This window comes from Mustela nigripes, chromosome 2 (assembly GCF_022355385.1).
Source record: "Mustela nigripes isolate SB6536 chromosome 2, MUSNIG.SB6536, whole genome shotgun sequence".
NCBI lineage: Eukaryota > Metazoa > Chordata > Mammalia > Carnivora > Mustelidae > Mustela > Mustela nigripes.
The window spans coordinates 24834051-24856454 of record NC_081558.1 but is presented as its reverse complement, the minus strand read 5'-3'; the positions used below and the strand labels follow the sequence as shown (position 1 = coordinate 24856454).

Sequence of the window (22404 nt, the reverse complement as noted above, 5' to 3'; positions counted from 1 at the left end):
ACCTGGCCCTTGATGTATTATCTTAGTTATTCCTTGCAGGAACTCTGTGAGATAAACATGATTATCCCCATTTTGCGGTGTGGAAACAGGATCAGGGTGATAGGCAACTTGCCCATCCAAAGGGGCAGACCGCTTACAGAGTTGTCGTCCAATGTTGCTGTCTGTGCTCAAAACATTTTGGCAATTTTCCCTTGGAATTCCCTTTTGGCCAGTTTGTGAACCACAAAAGAAAAACAGTTTTGGTCACTCTCAGAAAGGAAGATTTCCAGTCTGATCATCCCAATTCATGTTTGTTTCCAAGTAAACCTAGATCATCTCATAAATCTGTTTTGAACTGATCTCAGTTTATCAATAACCAGTATTGTGGTTGGATTATCCCTTGTGGTTCTTAGTATGATTGCAAGATGCCCTTCAGCAATAGCCATCAAGAAATTTTGAAAAAAAAATAGAGGTTTATCATTTAAAGAACCTGGAAATTGTGTAGCAGAGGTGGGACATACAGTGAGGTCATGGGTAGAGAGTGCATGGGCCTGGTTCTGCTTTTATTGGGGTCAAGGATGGGGGGTTTTGTGGGCTTATTCTTTATTGGTGAATTTAAAACATAAGGGGAGATTTAAAGTGTGGGAAGAGAAAAAACAAGTGCCTCAAAAGGTCAGTTATTGAAATCAACCAAAATTTCTAAAACAAAGGAGCCTCAGTTGGGGCAGTCTCTTATCTAGTCCTGTGGTTGATAATATGTTTATTCAAGGTAGCCATCATTGAAGTGGATGCCTCTTTAGAGTGAATGTCTTGGCAATCAAATCTTAAGTTAGGCACTTTCACTGCAAAAAAGAAAGAAAACAATTGTCAAAGCCTATGCAAAAATGCCCACTCTTGCTACTTTTATTCAACATATTATTAGAACATATATTTAACATATAATTACCATAGTAATTAGGTAAGAAAAAGAGATAAAAGGCATCCAAATTGGTAAGGCGTAGGTAAAACAGTCATCATTTGTAGATGATGTGATATTACAAATAGAAAAAGAGAAAAACCTATTAGAACTAATAAATTAATTCAGTGAAGCTGCAGGATACAAAATTAACATGCAGAAATCAGTTGCTTTTCTATATACTAATAATCTATCAGAAAGAGAAATTAAGAGAATAATTCCATTTATAATTGCATCAAAAATAATAAAATACCTAGGATAAAATTTAATTAAGGTAGTGAAAGTCCTGTAGTCTGAAAACTGTAAGGCACTGATGAAGGATATTTCAGATGACACCAGCAAATGGAAAGATGCTCATGGATTGGAAGAATTAATATTGTTAAATTAATATTGTTCAAATGTCCATACCCAAAGCGATCTACAGATTCAGTGCAGTCTCCAACACAATACCAATTGCATTTTTCACAGAAATAGAACAAAGAATCCTAAAATTTGTGTGGAACCACAGGAGACCCCAAATAGCCAAAACAGTCTTGAGAAAGAACAAAGCTGGAGGGGTCATACTTCCTGATTTCAAACTATATTGCAAAGCTATAGTAATCAAAACTATATGGTACTGACATGGAAGCAGACACATAAATTAATAGAATAGAATGGAGTCTAGAAATAAACCCACACATGTATGATCAGCTAATCTATTCCAAAGGAGGCAAGAATATAAAATGGGGAAGAGACAAACACTTCAATGAACGATGTTGGGAAAACTGGACAGCTACATGCCAGAGTGATACTAGACCACTATCTTACAGCATATAAAGAAATAAATTCAAAGTGGGTTAAAGCCTTGAATGTAAGGCCTAAAATCATAAAACTCTTAGAAGAAGACATAGGCAATAAGCTCTTTGACATCAGTCTTAGCAGTATTTTTTTAGTCAGTCTCCTTAGACACGGGCAACAAAAGCTAAAATAAACAAATGGGATTATATCACAATAAAAAGCTTTTGCACAGCAAAAGATTCCAGCAACAAAATGAAAAGGCAACCTACTTCGTGGGAGAAGATATTTTGCAAATCATATATCTGATAGGGGGTTAATATCAAAATATATAGATAACTTACATAAATTACTAGCCAAAAAAACCCAAACAACTTGATTTTAAAAATAGGCAGAAGACACGAATAAAGATTTTTCTAAGGAAGACATATAGATAGTCAATAGCACTTGAGAAGATGCTCAAAGTCACTGATTGTCAGGGAAATGCAAATCAAAACCACATTGAGATACCACCTCATTCCAGTCAGACAGGCTATTATCAGAAAGACGAATAAAATAAGTGTTGCTGAGGATATGGAGAAGAGGGAACCCTTCTACTCTGTTGGTGGGAATGTAAATTGGTGCAACCACTATGGGAAACAGTATGGAAGTTCTTCAGTTTCATTCTTCTGCATATAGGTGTCCAATTTTCCCAACACCATTTATTGAAGAGTCTGTCTTTTCTCCATTTTAAATTCTTGCCTCCTTTGTTATAGATTAGTTGACCATATAAGCATGGGTTTATTTCTGAGCTCTCTATCTTATTCAGTTGATCTATATGGCTACTTTTGTGCCAGTACCATACTGTTTTGATTACTATAGCTTTGTAGTATATCTTGAAATCTGGGATTTTGATACTTCTAGTTTTGTTCATCTTTTTCAAGATTGCTTTGGCTATTTGGGGTATTTTGTGGTTCCACATGAATTTTAGAATAATTTGTTCTAGTTCTGAGAAAAAAGTACTGTTGATGTTTTGATAGGGATTGCACTGAATCTAGATTGCTTTGGGTGGAGAGGACATTTTAACAATAATTATTCTGGGGCACCTTGGTGGTTTAGTCAGTTAAGTGTCCAACTCTTGATTTTGGCTCAGGTTGTGATCTCAAGGTTATGAGATCCTTCCTTGTGTTGGCTCCGCATTGGGTGTGGAGACTGCTTAAGATTCTCTTCCTCTTTTACACCTAAAACTAATATAACACTACACATTAATTATACCTCAGTAAAAATAGGGGTGTCTGGGTGGCTCAGCTGGTTAAATGTTTGCCTTCAGCTTAGTTCATGATCTCAGGGTCCTGGCATGGAGCCCCTGGGATCAAGACTGGCATCAGGCTCCCTGCTCAGCAGGGAATCTGCTTCTCCTTCTCCCTCTGCCCCTCCCCCCTGCTCCTGCTTCTTATCTCTCTTTCTCAAATAAATAAAGTCTTTAAAAATTTAAAAAAAAAAAAGATTCCCTTCCTCTCTAAAACAAACAAATGAACAAACAATATTAAATCTTCCAATCCATGGGCATGGACTATCTTTCTGTTTCTTTGTGTTGTCTTCAGTTTCTTTCATCAGTGTCTTAGAGTGTTCAGTGTAGAGAGCTTTTACTTTCTTGGTCAAACTTATTCCTAGGTATTTTATTCTCGGTGAAATTGTAAATGAGATTGTTTTCTTAATTTCTCCTTCTTCTGTTTCATTATTAGTCTAAAGAAATGCAACAGATTTCTTTCTTTTTTGGGAGGGAGAGAGTAAGAGAGAGTGAGGAGGGTTGTGGGGGGAGAAAAAGAGAGAGAAGGAGAGAGAGAATCTTAAGTAGGTTCCACTTCCAGCACAGTGCCTGATGTGGGACTTGATCTCAAGACTCCGAGATCATGACTTGAGCCAAAATCAAGAGTCAGATGCTTAACCAACAGCCACCCAGGCGCCCCACAACAGATTTCTTTATATTAATTTTGTATCCTGCACCTTCTTTTGGAATAATGAAAATGTTGTAAAATGTATTGTGTGGATGGTTGCACAACTAAAAACCACTGAATTTTACACTTTACCGGAGTGAATTTTGTTTAAAAAATTCATAATTACCATCATTAAATACATACCAGTTGCTCACTTGCAGTCACTGTCCTGTGAGACACTGTGGCACATGGATGAGAAAGAGAATACTTGTTCTTTGTGCTCTGGGAATGTCTCAGTGGATGTTCTTAAATGGAAGATGAAATAGATCCACAAATAGTTTAATCAAGATATTGCAATACTCAGTGCTAACCTCTGGGCATAGACCAGACTCAGAAAGATCTCAACACCTCTGGGTGCCAGCTATAGGAATTCAGAAAGATTTCAAAATGTGGGCCACTCCAATATTTATGTAATGTAGACATAGTATTATTTATGGCTTACAGTACTGTGAGGTACCTGGGGGCAGGAGCTATGCCTTGTGTTCATTTTGAGTCCCTTGCTGAGTGTTATGTCTGGTCTGCTGGCAGAAGTGTGTGTCTGGTGATTGAATGAACTGTTTTGGAAGTGCCCTGCTTTGTTCCTAGGACAAAAATGCCTTCTAGCTTATGACTATCTGTTCTGACCAGCCTGAGGGTTGACCCTGTGGGGAAGGTGTTGCAGAATTCACCAACTGTCCTCATGCAATGTTTCTTTTCTCATAACTGGTAACTGTTTTGTTTCTTTGGTGTTTTCACTCTTATTTTGGCTGAAATGGTGACTTGGATTAATATGTGGATACTTCTGGAGTGTTGTTTTTTCTTCCCTGGTAGTATACTGAAGACTTTGGGTTCCTGGGTCAGTGAGATTTAAGAAAACAAAAGCTGGAATTAACGTCACTTTCTTCTTCTTCTTCTTCTTTTTTCTTTTGATCATGTTTATCAAACAGCAGTGCTATAGATTTTGTGTAGCTTATGGATCTTTGCTGTAATAAGAATTTGTTTTTCTTTTTTCTTTTTCCTCTGTGAAGGTACTTTATGTTGATTCTTTCTGTTAAATATCCTTTGCTTGCTCTGGACTTTTCTTTGTGTTGATTTTTTGCTTCATTTTTTTTTTTTTTTCCATTTCCCATGCTGTTCAGTTACTGGATGCCAGAAGAACCAAGGTTTGTCCACTCTTTGCAGCTTGTTTGTTTTGCTCTGCACAGCATCACCTCCTTGTGTGTTTGTGTCTGTCTGTCTGCATTTATTCCCTTTTGCTTGCAGATGCAGTAATCCTGTTTACTAAACCTGTTCACAGCTTTATTTGTAAAAAAATAAAGTCCTTGTTTGTGTCTACTTGTAGTGGATGCTATTATTTTCATTTTTTAAATGGAAATGCATTTATCATCGAAAGTATGGATAGTAGAATAAAGAACACCTTAGGAAACAAGGAATACTGAGTCTGGAGCATTGCGGGCCTAAAGAAGGTGTGTTTGTGAGACTTTCCCTTCTAACCCTTTCCACTTCCTCAATTAAAACTCTGTAGATGTATAATTTCCCTTGTGACTGACACTAATATATTGTTTCTGTGTATGTGTACATTTCTCTTCTCCTGAGACATTCAGAAAGCATCACTGAATTAATTTCCCCCTCTCCATGTGCTGTCCCATGCTTCTGAAGTCACCCTGGAGCACTTAACGGCTGGCCCTCTGGACCTACCTCATAATTAACATTCCATCTTCATAGTCTGGTAGTAGCAAATAGCGCTTGGCATTTCCATTGACTTTTTCCCCTTCTTTCTCCTCTCCTGCTACATCTTTCTTATCACAGCACCTGCAGTTGACAATCCAAGCCCTTCAGGATGAGCTTCGGACCCAGAGAGACCTCAATCACCTCCTGCAGCAAGAGAGTGGCAACCGTGGAGCTGAGCACTTCACCATTGAGCTGACTGAGGAGAACTTCCGGCGGCTCCAAGCTGAACATGACAGACAAGCTAAAGAGCTGTTCCTTTTAAGGAAGACCTTGGAGGAAATGGAATTGAGAATTGAAACACAGAAACAGACCCTCAATGCCCGAGATGAGTCGATTAAAAAGCTTCTCGAGATGTTGCAAAGTAAAGGGTTGCCTTCTAAAAGTCTTGAGGATGACAATGAACGAACACGACGGATGGCAGAGGCTGAGTCTCAAGTCAGTCACTTAGAAGTGATTTTAGACCAGAAAGAGAAGGAAAACATACATCTTAGAGAGGTAAGGACATTCCCTCTATTGCCCCAAACCATATTTTATAAGTTAAAATATGTTACCAAGTTATTTTCACAGGTTGGAAGATATCTGCAGCCTTAACAAAATTTCCTGGCATCTGTTTTATAATCTCCCTGTCTGCTTATCACCTTTAAACTGGAATTTTGCATTAGATTTTTTTCTTTGCTCACTACACATATGTTCCATTGTTATTTGACACATATTCAGGATCCAAGTCTGTGCAGCACATGCCAGCTCTAAGGTGGTTTACAATTACTTTCCCACAGATGGCCAGTTTCAGGGTTTTTTAAGTACAGTACTAAGTTTTAGATGTTTATCAAATACATCTCTCTATAGGAGCAAAACAAATAGGTGATTAGCAAAACAATGAACCTAAATATTTTTATAGCTGAATTGGGGCAGCATTTGAAGAAAGTAAAGCATATGGATATTTCTGGGAAGAGCGGTAAAATGTGCAGACCAGTTTTGAACATTTAGGCTTAAGATAATCTTCATCTGCATTTTCTTTTGGCTAGGAAAATCTGTCCCAGGTTTTTTGAATATGCATTTTGGCACTTAGGGGATTAAATAATTTGAAGTACTTCAGAGGCTCTCTGGCCTGCCACCACTATTGAATATTGGGATGCTCAGATATCTGAGGATATATAGTTGGATAGAGCTTAGAAAAAAATGTGGGTGATAGCCAAGGTTTGAAACTTTTACAGCAGTTCCTTGCCGCTATGGAGGATGTGGATCTCAAAAGTACCCTGTATGCAAAATGTTGAGGGAGGTACAGATTTCACAGAAAATAGGAAGCAATAAAATGGCATTAAGTTTATTTTAAAAGTTTTCTATAGCAATAAATAAACATTCTAAAAGATGTTTGCTTTCAGAATTAGATTTCTTGGCATTATATACCTTTTCAGATGGGCAATTCTTGTGAGTCATTTTTTTGGTGGTTCAGAAAACATGGCTTCCATGATGGGGCTTGATGCTCCCCGGAGTTTCCTCTGATATAGATTGTATTTGCTTAGAAAATTTGAACGGACTTTTGTATCTTAAGACTTAGTGTCCTCCATGCTTATTCTCCTTTGTTTTATTTTCATGAGACATTAACAGCATGCTTGGGAAGCCACATGGCTTGGTTTTGGATTGAGATGCTTAAAGAGATGTTTTGCTGGGACTGAGTCTTCCCATCCATATTCCAAGAGGCTGAATGTCATCTTAGGCTTCTAAGGTGGCCCCTAATGATGTACACTTCTTGGAAATCATACCCTTGTGTAAATCCATGTCCTCGAGTATAGGCTGAACCTAGCGACTTGATTCTAAACAACAAAATACGGTGCAGGTAATGGGATGCCAGTGTGACTTCCATGATTAGGTTATATAAGACTGTTCTTTTCATCTTGTTAGCACACTCTATTTTATTCTCAACTTGCCTGCTTTGATGAAGTAAGCTCATGTGAGAGAGGCCCGTGTGGTAAGGGACTGAGAGTAGCCTCCAGTCAACACCCAGTGAGGAACTGAGACCCTCACTCAAACAGCCACAATGAACTGAAAACTGCCAGAAACCACTTAGTGTGCTTGGAAGTGGATCCTTCCACAGTGCAACCTTCAAATAATATGACAGGCCCTCGGCTGATACCTTGGCTGCAGCTTTGTGAGAGACTGAAGCAAAGGACCCAGCTAAGCTGTGCCTGGATTCCTGACCCACAGAATCTGTGAGATAATAAATGTGTGTTGTTTTAAGCTGCTGAATTGGGGGTAATTTGTTACACAGCAATAAATAAACAATAGAGTGGAGCAGAGACTAATCTCTTCCTGCCTCACTCCATAGACTTCACATTGAGTTTTCTTTTTTTTTTTTTTAAAGATTTTATTTATTTACTTGAGAGAGAGACAGTGAGAGAGAGCATTAACGAGGAGAAGGTCAGAGAGAGAAGCAGACTCCCCGTGGAGCTGGGAGTCCGATGTGGGACTCGATCCCGGGACTCCAGGATCATGACCTGAGCCGAAGGCAGTCGTCCAACCAACTGAGCCACCCAGGCGTCCTACATTGAGTTTTCTGAAGAGAAACAGTAACTACTGGCAGTAGTCACTTGCATGTAAAGCCGCTGTGGATTTGGAAATTTTGGTTGTGTTATCTTAGAACTGTGGCTGGAGATTACCATAGTTGAAAAAATCTGCTGCTTTATTTTGGGTGCCAAGGCAATCATGTTGCATGTATAGCAGGGCAGCGATGCCAGAGAAACCTCCATCTGTAGCATTGACCTTCACTCCATGTTGGGGTCTTGTGGTCACGGCAGAGTCACTCTTTTCCTGTTGTTAGATTCTGCTCACTGGTGGCACTAAGTAGATGGTGCCTTGATTCTGTTGTGTGGATGCCTCCACTTAAATGAATCTAAACAAAATTCAGTTTGTGTTTTACAAGATTAGTTTGCCCTCACCGTGGTCTGGCCTGGAAATAGATCATGTTTGGAGCCTTAACCCATCAGTCTGAGAGCCCACAGAGAGTGGTACAGAAAATGCAGCCCAACATATTCAGCTAGTTTCCTTGGGCATCAAATGAAAGTCAGTGGATTGCCTTTTTCTTGGCTTATCAAGAAGGTGAATGTGGAAAAGGTGTCTCTCAAAAAAAAAAAAAAAAATCTTATTTTAAACTTAACTAAACAAAAAGACTTTGGAAGCCTGAAAGGATGTTCCCCAAGAGAAGGATTGTACTGTTTTCTGAGAGCCATTTGTTACATTTTCAGGAATTTTGTGAGCCTGCTTTTAAACCATTGATAACTTGAAATGAGTCATGGTGGGAGTATTTATACCATGGAAATCAGCAAATGCTACCCCGAGGGCCTACACCCCTGCCACCCCATCCCTGAACCCCATTTACCAACACGACTCTGAATAAATGCCATGAAATGTTTACCCACCATACAGCAGGAAGAGGAAAGTTAAATAATGCAAGAATTATGAGTATCTTAACCACTCATCATTCATTAGAAGTTTTCATAACAGCATCTGGGTAGATGCTTATGTGTCAGACACTTCAAAGAATATTTTCATTGATTCATATTTATTTAACTTTCAAAACTACCTGGTGCATTCGGTTTTCCATCCATTCAGTGAGCACTTACTGAGGATCTGCTTTGGGATAAAGCAATCATAGCTAATAAAGTTTGACTTCATCACATTTGTATTCTGTAGGGGTGAAACATAATTTCATAGTTAAACAGAGAAGTAACATGAAGAAAAGAAGAGAAGGAAGAACTAGTGACCTGGGTGGGGCCAACTTGATATTGGGTGGTCAGGGAAGGCCTCTTTGGAGGGGGTGATATTGTGAACTGAGATCTGAATGATAAGAAGGAACCGGCTACGTGAAGCTTTCAGAAGACTGTTCCAGTCATGTGGAAAGACCCAGGCCTGGGAGGTAGGTGCTATTATTTGGCCCATTTACCTGGGGAAACTGAAGAAGAGGTGACACTAAGAATCTTGTTCAGCCTCCCAGTGGTGAAACTGGTATTGGAATTGGGGTGACTAGACTTTCAGCCATTAAATCATTTCAGGAAGTCCCTTTTCTAGAGGAATCTTTCCCAAAATGTGCTCTGCAGAACAGCCATTTTGTGGGATGCTAATAAAGTGCTATGAGAGAAAAAGGGCTACAGGGCCAATGAACTTGGGAAAATGCTGGATTCCACAGAGTTTACTGTAGGACTCCTCAGACTCCTTAATACACAAGTGTGCATCAGTCATTCCCAGGAAGGGGAAGGTTCTCAAGCTTATTTAACTTGCTTTTGTCTTGCTGCACTGGTGCTCTTCATAAAATACTTTGGAAAAAAGCTGTGCTAGGAAATAAAAAGTGTGCTTTTAACTTGTGACCTGTAAAATATGTAAAAATATATAAATAGTTGTTTCCCATGGCCAAATAACTGGGTAATTTCCTACATTAGTTATTCTAGAAGGCAAAGTTTATTGTAAGCTGTTTCTGTATTCTCTACTGAGTTTTAGAATGTTCTTCTGTCAGGGTATTTTTTTTTTTTTAACTTTTTTAGTGGAAAAATGTGGCTGACTGCTTTTGATATTAAAGAAGTAAGAATAGCCCAGCTTGAATAAAGAAGTAGCCTGACCTCTGTTAATTTAAATGAATCTAAAACAGGATTTAAAATGTACTTGAGGTTTTAAGTTCATTGTGTTCCTGATTTCTTTTTCATTTTGCACGGTTCAACCCAGTTTGGGGCTAGATGGCGTAATGTTGGAGAATAGAGTGCTAGTGGTTTTATGATTCATTCTCAGGCAGAGGTGTTGGGCCTCATAAACCCCATCTCCTGGAATACTGGTCTTGTTTAGCCTATTGTTTGAGGAGATTTTGAGTTGGCAGGAGTTGCACATGGGGAGGGTCGGGTTGCTTTAGTGTTCTGTTATCTTTCGGTGGTCTGGAAAAGGCTGAGGGCGAAACCACTTCTTTGCCTGGCAGGAAACAGCAACAAAAAGACTATGATCTCAACTTATTTGGAAGACCAAAACCACTGCCCAAGAACTACAGCGGATGTGCTAATGTGAGCCAAAGTGTTGGCTGCAACAGAACATTACTCACTAGTGTCGGGGGATGCTTTTGGATACTGGTTGATTTGATAAGACATTATTGGATGTGGTAATAGTTTACCTTGTTCTCTAGCTTTTTCTGCACAGAACTTATTGTTCTCTGTAAAGGTTTTGGTAATCACGTACCTAAAATGCTATTGATTTCATTATAGAAAAGGTGGGTTTATATACCAGATCCTCCTATATTCACTCTCCTTAGTATTTTCGTGGCTGGAGAGTCAGGAGTCTCTGGACTCAGCACTGTAGGATGTTTGAAGGGAAGGGTATATGTTCTGCTGACATGACTATTGATTTTCTATGCTAAAACTTTGGGTAGCTTGCCCATCTTTGGTAGCAAGGGCTGAAGAGCAATCAAGGCATTGGGGGCCTCAGTTGCTATTAACCCAGGAGACTGGGCCTGGGGTTCCCACTATGCTATGGTTGGGGCAGGGAGGAGGAGGGAAAGGCAACATGAATTCTTACTTTCCTCATTTATTTACCAAGATCCACCAACGCAGAGTTGGGGACCTAGAAGTTCTTGAGCTCATAAACCTTTTACTGATGGCTCAAGCCTCTACTATAGCTCTTTGCCCAAACTTTTAAACTCCAGCATAGTTCCCCTTTTTAAAACCAAATGGCCTCTCTCTGTGTAACATGAATTTGCCTCCAGTTCTGCTGGCTGAACCATGATTTTGCTGAGGGAGGCATTTCTAATTCTGATTCTACAGATTTAACCTGTCTATTTCTACCAACAAAACTTATCACGGAAAATATTCCTAAACACGAGTGACCACATTAATATAACGTTACAAATTCTCTCTTGCAAGAGTTATTTCCTAATATATTATAGAACCTAACAATTGCTGCTTCTTTTTAATAAAGTAAGTTTCTTACCTGGTTAGTACATTCCATCCATATTCCCAGGCCTCATATATTGCCTGAAGGTGTTCAGTAAATATTTGAGAGTGAAAAAAGAGATAAAAAACAATAGAGAGTTTTTCTGTGATTTATTTTGTCAATCTTCGAGGGGTGGTTCATAATGATTATAGTGCCATGCTCTTTTATGTTTTCTCTTATGTTTGCTCTGTGTTTGCTGTGGAGCAGGAACTTGAGTGTAACCCTAATTGGAACTTTTCTTTCATTTTCTTGAAACCATGTTAGATGTCATAGAACACAAGCTAAACTTCCATATGCAGGATGCTGTGGGAGCACTCTTGGCAAGTTTGTGGTCTTGTTCAAGGATTCAGGTGGGGCAGTAGGAGAAACAGTTCACATTTACTGAGGCTTATTTTGTGTCAGGTTCTGTACTACATAAATACTGTTGCTATCATCCCCATCACACAGATAAAGAAACTGAGGCACAAAGAAGCAAGTAATTATTTCCAGTCACACAAAGCAAATGCTGGAGTGAAGATCAGAACCTGGGAAATCTGGGTGCAGAGTCTATACCTGTCACTATCACATGCTACTACTTCTCAGGATGGTGTACTAAGAGAACATCGAATAGCACTAAAATGGTGTACAGCTTAGAGTTAGGAGGCTGACCACTGAATTCATCCATGACAGAGCTGGTCTTCAAAGGCAAGAAGAATTTTAACACACAGTAATAATGGTGAAGTATGATTAGAAAAGAGGCAGCTGAGCCAAACCTCAGAGGTGGGAACTGTGATGTGTTGAGGGGGTGCCATGAGTTTGGAGCAGTTGAAACTCCACCTGCCAGGAGGAAAGGAAATAAGGCTGAAAAGGTGATTTGGGATCAGGTCACTCAAGGCCTGGATCATGTGACACAGGGGATTGAATTTTACTCTGTAGGCTCTGGGCAGCCTTTGAAGGCATTTTCCCAGGAAAATGGCATGATCAGAAAAGATTGTTAGTGCTAATTGGTAGTGGATTGGGAGGAGGAGGCCTGGAGACAAGTTAGAAGGACACTGTGGTTGTTCAGGTCACCAAGAGTCTGAATCTGGGTGGTAGCCACAGGAATTGAAGGGAAAGTTCATCTCTACCTTGACCTTGACAGCCTGGGAACTGAGTGCTGGGAGCTGCGAGGAGCAGACAGCTTCTTTGGGCCTGGCGCAGACAGATGGTCGGATAGTGGGCCAGCCCAAGTGGTAAGAGGCTTGAGGAAAGACTTTGGATGTGTTGAGTTTGATGAAATCCTGGTGGAGCTGTCCAGCCAGGGTTGAGAACATGGCTGAGGAAATGACTATGAAGTTCTGCCCAAGTGCAGAAGGCACATTGTTGTTGCTATTGTTTGCATACATACCTGATCATTTGTGGCTACCAAGCCCCCAGTTTGTGTGATCATTCCGAAGTTTGCCTTGTCACTCACCCCTACTATTGTCTAAAAAGTGACCGTAGGGACTGCATACTTCTCTTTGATGCCTCTTTTCTGAGTAAGCATGTCATTTTGACTTGGGTATATCCTTTGAAATTACATAGAATTTTCACTGACTAATGCCAACTTGATACAGGTTCCCTTTGTTCTCCCCAAGTTCCATTTTCTCCAAGCACTCTGTACAGGATGAATGCCAATGAAGCACCTTTACAGGAAAGTACTCTCTCTGAACCCCTATTAACAATACTTTCAAAACCAGGATTTCATAACTTTTACCCACACATTTCTGATGGCAAAGGGAATGCACCTATTCCTGTTTATGTTTATGTTTGTGTTTATGTTTAGTATCATTTGCCTTATCTTTAAATTTGAATACACTCTTTAAAGTTTGAACACTGCATGCTAATTTGAAATGGTTCAGGTTTTACCCCATATTGATTTTAATGAGTGTCATTGATTGCTTTTTATAGTAAAAGAGACTGGTGGAGCCCCAGGGAGCCATTAGGCAAAAGGCATTTTGGAACCTGCTGAGAAAAGAAAGTGGCAGGGTAGAGGGAGGTGAGGGGAGGGGCTAGAGAATGTCAGGTGGTTACGCTGGGAGAGACTCTCATTACTGTCCTCACTGCCTTGTCCTCTTGGTCTACCTTAGGTGTTACTGCTTTTCGAAAAATATTCTTTTGGTAGCTGACCTGATTTATTATTATCACGTTTGGTAAAACCATGCACCACAAATGAAACCTCAGTGTCGAGGAAGTTCTCCAAGTACCAGGACTGTGGCTACTTCAGTATATCACAAACTATGGCAATTGGGAAGTTGAGACAGCTTAGCTATACCAAGGGCCTACCTGTCTTGGATGGAACATCAGCTAATACCTTACATATGAAGGAGGCTTCATAGTTTATAGAGTACACTGTTTTAATGCTTTCCTCTGATGCTTCTGGTAACCCTGTGAGGAAACAGGGTCAGAGAGATTAAGAAGTAATGACAAATAACATTTACTGGGCACTCAAGAGCATCATCAGGCTGTGCTAATCAGTTTCTAGGGAGTGCCATTTAATCCTCTCAACAATACTCTGGGGTTGATGGTGGTTTCCTGTCTCTTGGATGAGGAAGCTATGGCCGAAAGGGGTGATGTGTCTGGTCCAGCTTCTTAGGGCAAGTGGTGATGGATCTGGGATTCAAATTTAGGCCTGCTGTTTCCAGGCACCTGATCCTAACCACTCGCTGACATTGCCAGGGATGATGCCTGAGTAGAGCAGGGATTAGAATTCTGGTCTTCTGACTTCTTGCTTAGGGATATTTCCTAAATCAATGGGAAAAAGGAGAAAAATAATGCGAAAGGCTCTGTTATTTGTTTTTTTTTTTGTTTTGTTTTGTTTTCCCCTTGCTATATCTTAGTCTTGTTGAATCCAGGACTATAAGTCTATGTATGAGGTCACTGAGCAGTAGAAGACTTAAACCGTGCCATGCAGAATGTAATATCACAGCTGGATCTCCTTAGCCCATTTGTTGCTCATGAAAGTTAAAGTACTAGATTAAAATACAAAAAAATGGTACTGTACATCTAGGCCCTCCATGAATTCCTAGGAAATAGATGACTTTTTGTGAACAGAGAGTAAGGAAAACAGGAGGTGCTAAGAGCTGGCCCTTCCCCATTTTGTCTGTTCAAAGTTAGCTTTCTTTTTCAATTTTTTAGCTCGGTCATTATTTCATTGCCTAAAAGAAATGCTTTGTTTTCCCAAATTTACTTTCTTTTTATTTAGTTTTTGTTGGGTATTTTGGGTTTCTCTCTGTCAGTGTGAGACATTAAAACTGTATTTATAGCCTCCGATAAGTACTCCATTTCATTGTTCTTCTAGGTGGCTAAACTTTGGAAAAGTTTCCCACCCACTCCGGCTTGGATGTGAAAGGGGAAACTTTATTTGTGTTTTTAGTCTGGCCATATGTTAAGAGTGTTTTAAATGTTTTGGGTAGAGAGTTTAATAAGGCAATGTGAATGCTTGCTGGGTGATTCCTACTATTGGCTTATAGTTACAGCAGTTGTGACTTCAACAAAGAAGGAATCAACTCCTCCTTAATAAAGGAAAGATAATTACATATGAATGGTTTATAGAGAAAGGAAAAAGAAAGAAAGATGAGTGAGCCTTTAGAATAAACATAAAGACTTACTACTCAATTAGATCAAGAGTGAGCACACTAGAGCTTGTGGGGCAAACGTGGCTCACCATCTGTTTTTTTATGGCCTGGGAACTAAGAATGGGTTTTTACCTTTTTAGATGGTTATATTTGAAATGGTTATGTATGTATATAATATCCTAAGTATGTATACGTATGTATGTAATATCTAAATAGTTGGTAAAAAGAAAACCTCTTTCGATTTTGCCTCCTGGGCCTCAAAGCCTAAAATATGTACTACTTGGTCCTTTAAGAAAAAGTGTGGTGACTCCTGAAGTAGATGATAAGTAAACAGTTTTTGAATCAAGATGTTTGGTAAAAAGCATATGTGCAATTAGTTATATTTAGAGCATCAAATCTGACTATTTTTGTATAGCTTTTGAATATGATTTTTCTTAAATGAGGAGACAATATATTTTTCTGTCATTTCTGCTCATATTTCCTTTACAGCGATTAGGCTGGTGATTTTCATCTTCAGAGTTGTAGCACCTTGGGCATTGCCGGTTATCATGAAAGTCTGCAGCTCTTTCGAGAGCGGTTGGGAGGTAACCTGTGGGTTACAAAGGGACTGTGTGGGAAGAATTCACTAACCTATTAAGATGCCAGAGAAATGGAGATTGCCATTCAAACTCCGAGAAAGAACTAGGAATTCCTGACTTAATTAAAACACAGCTTCCAAGTCCTCCTCTTCTTTTTTAAATGCCTGTGCTTTCTGACACTTTTTAGGCCTATGCAATTCTTTATTAAATCTGTGGCTGCTTTGAAGGAATTGGCCTGAAAAAGAAACTGTCTAGTGTATATATAAATTATGTTAAAAGATACTTACATGTAGTAATCATTGGTGTACCATAGATTTGCTAGGTTTTCCTATGGAAAGTATTCTTAATCAGATAAAGCCAGGGCCTGGTCAGGATGACAATTGAGAAATCCCCTTACCACCCTCTGCCCTTATTTCAGCCTCTAAGGCAGTAATATCCGTTTGGGTAATGGGGGTTGGATTGTCAGCTGTTTGAGCATATTTAGTGTTGGGGGATGACCCAGGCTGTTTTTGAAATTTTGCTTCCTTGTTGTAGCTCAGGGTCTCTCAATCTCAGCACTATTGGCATTTGGGACAGGATGTGTCTTGGTTGCAGGGGCTCTCCTGTGCATTGTAGGATGTGTAGCAGTACCCTGGGCTTCTATCCACTAGGTACAAGTAGTACCTTTCCCCTTCTCCCAGTTGTGGCAATGCAGAATGTCTCCAGAATTGCAAAATGTCTCCTGGGGTTGGGGGGCAAAATCACACAGGTTGAACTGCTGGTGTAAAGTGATTGACACATCCTTCTGGTGGCTGGCCTGTGGCTGTGGTAAAATACAGTAATTCCCAGCCCCACCTGCTTGAAGCTCTGTTTTACTGAGGAAGGGCAGCTCAGTCATGATAATTCTTGACCCAAAGACTGCCTGCAGGGGATTGAGCTAGGAAACAGATGTGCTGAGGGGACGTGGGGGCTTGAGTCTGAAAAGAAACAGAAGTGGGGTGTGTGTGTGTGTGTGTGTGTGTATGTGAGAGAGAGAAAGAGAAATGGAAAGAGAAGCCATCTCTGACTACCCCCTCTTCCCTCTCAGGAAAAGTAGGGCTGGGAATTAGGCAAAGTCCTAGAAAATAAATCTAAGGGAGGGGTTGGGTGTGGTGTTCTGATCTTAGATACCAAGTGGGAAAGCCGGATTTTGTGAAAATAAAAGATGTTTGATTCTCAGGAGTATTTATGGAGGTAAAAATTATGGATCTGTGAAGTCACGTAACTTCACTTTTTTGACTACTGGACTCTCACTATTAATTAGCGGTTCTATTTTACGGTAAAGGTTGTCGTCTCTGCTTTCCCCCAAATGGCCTCCGCGTCTCCCTTTCTGTTTTTTCAAGAAACATTTCTCTACATGAACTGCTCTCCACCCCTACCCTAGCTCCACAAAACTTCAGAATAATTTTGGAGTGTGGTAGTTTTATCATGTGGAAATGTAGTGCAGATGTTCAGAATTACCTTTTCTTTCTCTCCTTTAAAACATCATGACCACACATGCTTTGCTATAAGTACTACTAAGTATTTTTATTATTACTATTAAAAAATCTTGCCTCAGGCAGATTCTTACTAAATCTCAAGTAAAGGCAAATATTAAAATAGCAGCAAGTATTTATGTATATCACACTACAGAGTCTGAACTCATATTTGGCTTTTTTTTGGCACTGAAACCTTTATGTTTTGACCCACTTGACCAAGTTCTCTAGTTTTGCCCTCTTTTTCTGACTCTAAAACTTTAAGTTTAGACTATAGGATTTTGTTCACTATCCTTCCCCCTTCCCCAGTTTTCTCTAGACTTGAGTTTTTCTCTTTATCCTGCATATATGTTTGAACTCAGCCTGATCACTTAATGAAATTTGATGGGAGGATTTGGACTGTCAGCATGAATTAGTGCATGTTTTTAAAAGTTATTAATGGGGGAAAGTTCTCTTCTCCCAGAGAATTCCACTGATGAGTGGCAGAGTTTCTGTGTTCTCTAAGTGCCCCACGTTGGGTCCAGTGATCATATACAAAGGAAATGCTTTATCACCACTCAACACCTCCCCCACTCAGAAACCTATTTATGGAGATTAGCTGCTTCTCTAACCTTAGGTTCTTTTGGGTTTATTAGTGCCACTTTCTTTTTATATTTCTTGGCCAGACTTAAACACATTTCTCTAAATAGTTGCTAAAAAGAACACCTCTTTAGATTTAATCACTTGAACCTGAAATCAAGAGCTCCCTCACCACCTGTGAGCACTTTTTAGCATGCTGAAGATTAATCCTGGTTCAGACAAATGATCTTTAAAGCATTGCTTTTTCCATCCACATCCAAATAGGAATGCATTACTGGGTGATTTTCTTTTAAAGGGCAGTGGAGATCTTTTTCCTTCTGTCAGAGTCCATACAGCAAGGAAGAGGCAGAACCTGATTGTGCCTGAGACAGCAGAAATCACACTTAATGTAGGTATTCCACCATGGCTTCATGATACCCAATGGTATTCCTGCCAACAGTCTCTGTTGCAATACTTTTTATGAGGCATGTCAAGATTTAGCTGGTTTTAAGGACTCAAGCTTTAGTTTCTTTAAAAGACAGAATGTTGCACATGACTGGATCTTTGCCAGTTCCACACTGGAAGCTTGAGACGCCTGAAAAACCTGCCAGGTGCTAACCTCGATGGATATTCTTAGGCTGCCTCTTGAGCAACTGTTACAGGGAGAGGGATCACGGGAGTTTAGTCGAGATTTGAGGATGCTTATGCTGAATGGGGACTTCTGACACATGATGACACAGGATTCTCCAGAATACATGAAATCTCTTTGAAGAACTCTATGTTTTTCCCTTTTTGTAGGCTGTGGTTATCTTTGCATGCTCGTTTTTTGCTTGGTTGCCTCACAGACACAAATGTGAGAGGACTTAAGGAGCATGGTCTAAAAGGACCACATTTCCTGAAATCACGGCAACCTCTTGAGAAATCTGTGTGGCATGGTCTGGGCTATCACATGGAGAAAGGCTGATGGAGTGTCATGGGAGGCCTCGGCAGGGTGCTGTAAACAGCATAAATCATTGTTGCCGCCACTGTGAAAAATAGAAGACTGTCTGGTGCAGGCACAGAGCTGAGTGCTGTACTTAGTTAGTCCTCAGAGCAACCCTGTGAGGTGTAGGTGCTGACATTGTCCCATTACTTCATCAGGGCAGGTAAGTAGCTTGCCTAAGACCTCACAGGGGACTTGACCTCAGAGTTGAGAACCATTGTATCTACTGTTCTGTAGAAAGTCAAACTAGCTTCTAGTCATTTCTTCCCACCCAGTTCCTCTCCATCTCTGATTTGTTTTCTTTGAAACTTTCCTTTTCTATTTAGATTTCTGATCTGACTCATATTATGATTTCATTTATAATCCTCATATGAATGCTTTCTCTTAATATGTCAGTTTCCTTCTCTTTTATTTTAACCTCAATCATTTTCTTCCCTTTTTGTTTTTATCTGCTTTGTTTTTATGAGGTTAATTGTCTTTCTTGTTGTGTTCTAAGTAGAAGTTCTGGGCTTTTGCAAGAGATCTAAGAATGCTAATGAAATTTACAGGAGACTTCTGGCCTAATATAATTTTAATCAGCAGTTTTCTTTGCTTCCTGTAAAACCTTTTCATCCACCTGTGCAAGTTTATTCTTTGGTCTCAAATGAAATGACCTATACAAAGCACTTTGCACAAGGCTTGGCTCAACAAATGTCATTTATGTTTCTTTGAAGAAAGGTGAGGAGAGGATAAGCAGGAATTATGGAGTTAGGGTCACATCAGCTGGTCTCCTTGTAAAGCAAGTCCTTACTCCCTTTACAAATCATTGAGTTCTCTCTTCAGAATTAAACCTCACTTGGTGGCATTTTAGAGGTCACTTGTTGGGGCACAGGTTTTTGTAACAAGCTGTGCAAACTCCAGAGTGACCTTCTCTCCACCATCCCAGGTTCACTTTGTAATTGCTCCAGAATGTTAAGAGTAGATTATATTGTGTGGTAAACATCTAGTTCAGAGGGTTTGAATAAACTTATATGTAATACATGTAATAGATAACTTACATGTAATGCATGAATACGTATAAGGGCTGGCACATAGTAGGTGCTCAATGAATGTTAGTTTACTTATGGTTATATATTTATCTCTATATATCTATATGTCTATCCACCTACCTATATCTCAAGACTGGGTATTCCTTGATAGCAGGAATCACATCTTACTCATCTTTAGTATTATAAGCACCTGGCACAACAGTAGATGCTGACAGATCAGGTTTATCATTATTGATATACATCTCCCTCTTGGGAGAAGAGATCCTCTTACACATCTTTAATATAATAGATGACCAAAGTGTTTGATGTATCTAGAAAATGACTGGGGAAATAAAGCATGAAATAATTAGAAGTTTTACAACTTTTGGGAGGACACAACAATTCTTATGATTCATCAAAATATTTTTTTTAATTCTATTTATTTATTTATTTATTTGACAGACAGAGATCACAAGTAGGCAGAGAGGCAGGCTGAGACAGAGAGGGGAAGCAGGCTCCCCACTGAGCAGAGAGCCTGATGCGGGGCTCGATCCCAGGACCCCAAGATCATGACCCGAGCCAAAGGCAGAGGCTTTAACCCACTGAGCTACCCAGGTGCCCCTCATCAAAATATCTTTAACGAGTTATGCATATGTAGTACTTATAATTGCTGCCCTTTATCAAGCACTTACTTTGTACTTGACACTCAACTAAGTGCCGGTCACTCATTATATATTCAATCACAGTTAGGGCTTATTCTCCCTTTATAGATGAGGAAACTTAGGCACAGAAGAGGTGTGACTTTTGCAGGGTCACATAGCTACCATGTTAGAGTTAGAGTTTGAATAGAGGTCTTTCCACTATCCTATTCTTTTTTTTCCCCCCACTATCCTATTCTTGCCTGTAGAAATAATTACTCTTCATAGTGTGTTTTATATTCATTACAGTAGGAGTGGTAATTTTCCTGCAACCTTTATCTCAAAAGAAGATGAAAATGCAGTAGATTTTATTGAACATATACTGAGTACCAAGTTGGTGGAAAATTCCATCCCCAATCTGGACCCCTTTCCCAAGTATCAGGGCCATATGTGTAACTTTCTAGTGAGCATCTTGTGGGTTGCAGAGACATCTTAAATTTAGCTTGTCCAGAATGGAACTACTTGCTTCCTCCCAACTGATGTTCCCCCTGTGTCTCTGTCTTGCTGACACCCCCCACTCTTTAGCTCCCTACCCAATCTAGATACTGGGAGTTTTCATCAATTTCTCTTTCTCCATCACTCCTGTATTAGTTTCCTATTGCTGCTGTAACATATTATCACAAAATTAGTGGTTTACAACATAAATTTATTCTCATACAGTTCTGGGGGTCAGAAGTCTGAAATCAATTTCACTATGTTCAGATCAGTGTGTTGGCAAGTCTGTGTCCTTTCTGAAGGCTCTAGGGGAGAATTCATTTCCTTGCCTTTCACAACCTTTAGAGGCCAGCTGCAGTCTTTGGCTCATGGCCTCTTCCTAGAGCCTTAAATCTTTCTCTCTATGACCTCTGCTTCTGTTGTTACATTTCCTTCCCCTGATTGACCCTCCCACTTCCCTCTTAGGAGGATCCTTGTGCTTACATTGGGTCCAGCCAGATAATCTGGGATAATCTTCCCCTCCCAAGATCCTTAACAATTATATCTTTAGAGTCCTTCTTGCCATGTAAGGTAACATATACACAAGTTTGGGGGATTAGGATATGGCCATCTTTGGGGGACTCTTATTCAGCCCACCACATCCCCTATATCTATTATATCACTAAGTCTTATTTATCTCGCTACAGACTTTTAGATCTGCCTGTTGCTTTTCTTTAACATTGTTCTTACCTTTGGTCTGGTCCTCTTCACTAGTCTCCTTGCTTTGTACCTGTTGCAGTTCCTTCTTCACACTGCTATCATAATCATCTTTGTCAATTGCAAGTCTATCCTTTCCATATCCTCCATTGCCAGGAGGACAAAGTACAAACTTTTTGAACTTGGCTCATAAGGCCCTTCCCTGTTTTCCCCATCTTCTTGTTCTTTCTCTCTCTTCTGCTCCATTCACCTCAAACTCCAGCTGCTTTGCTCAATAACTGGCCTCTGGGCTCTGTGCTTGTGTTTGTGCAGCTCCTCTTAGTGTCTGGGGCACCTTTCCTCCTCCACCTTTACCTGACCAACCTTTATTTGTCCTGCATTATTCAGCCCAGGCATTACCTTCTCAGAAGTCCTCACTTTTACTCTCTCTCACCCTAGACTGAATTAGGGTCCCTGCCTCTGCTTATTTCTTATAGAAATTATTAAATATCCATTTACTTGACTGTAAATATCCAGACGAAGAACATCCATAGGATCTAGCACTGCCCTCAGCATATGGGAGGAACCCCATAAAATGTTACACATATCATATTCTTTCTTTTTTTTTTTTTTTTTTTTTTTTAAAGATTCTATTTATTTATTTGACAGAGAGAGATCACAAGTAGGCAGAGAGGCAGGCAGAGAGAGAGGAGGAAGCAGGCTCCCCGCTGAGCAGAGAGCCCGACGCGGGACTCGATCCCAGGACCCTGAGATCATGACCCGAGCCGAAGGCAGCGGCTTAACCCACTGAGCCACCCAGGCGCCCTATCATATTCTTTCTTAGACCTCCCCTGCCTCCTCCAAAAAGCTATATGATTTTAACCACACCTTAATTTATATTCAACACCCCCTTATATTCAAATGTGCAATTTTCTTAAAGCATATGCCATAATCAAACAAAATGACATTCAAAGACAATAAAGTATGACTATTTCAGTAAACAAAAATTAAAATTGAACTAGTTTTTTTGTGCCATAAATATTAAAGA

At 39.9% G+C, this 22404-nt stretch overlaps 1 protein-coding gene across 7 annotated transcripts in view; it reads left to right on the top strand.

Moving 5' to 3' along the window:
* ERC2 (ELKS/RAB6-interacting/CAST family member 2) overlaps positions 1 to 22404 on the top strand; it is a 915738-nt gene that overhangs the window by 166048 nt on the left and 727286 nt on the right. For 5 of the 7 annotated variants that reach the window (XR_009402377.1, XR_009402373.1, XR_009402374.1 and 2 more), the window contains exons 4-5: positions 4803 to 4826; positions 5473 to 5889. Coding sequence is in view for 1 of the 7 variants with exons in the window: in XM_059389982.1 (XP_059245965.1) it covers positions 4803 to 4826; positions 5473 to 5889 (441 nt within the window). In the remaining 6 variants the exon portion in view is untranslated. The remainder of the gene's footprint in view (positions 1 to 4802; positions 4827 to 5472; positions 5890 to 22404) is intronic. The other 2 variants (XR_009402378.1, XR_009402376.1) reach the window with 1 other exon arrangement.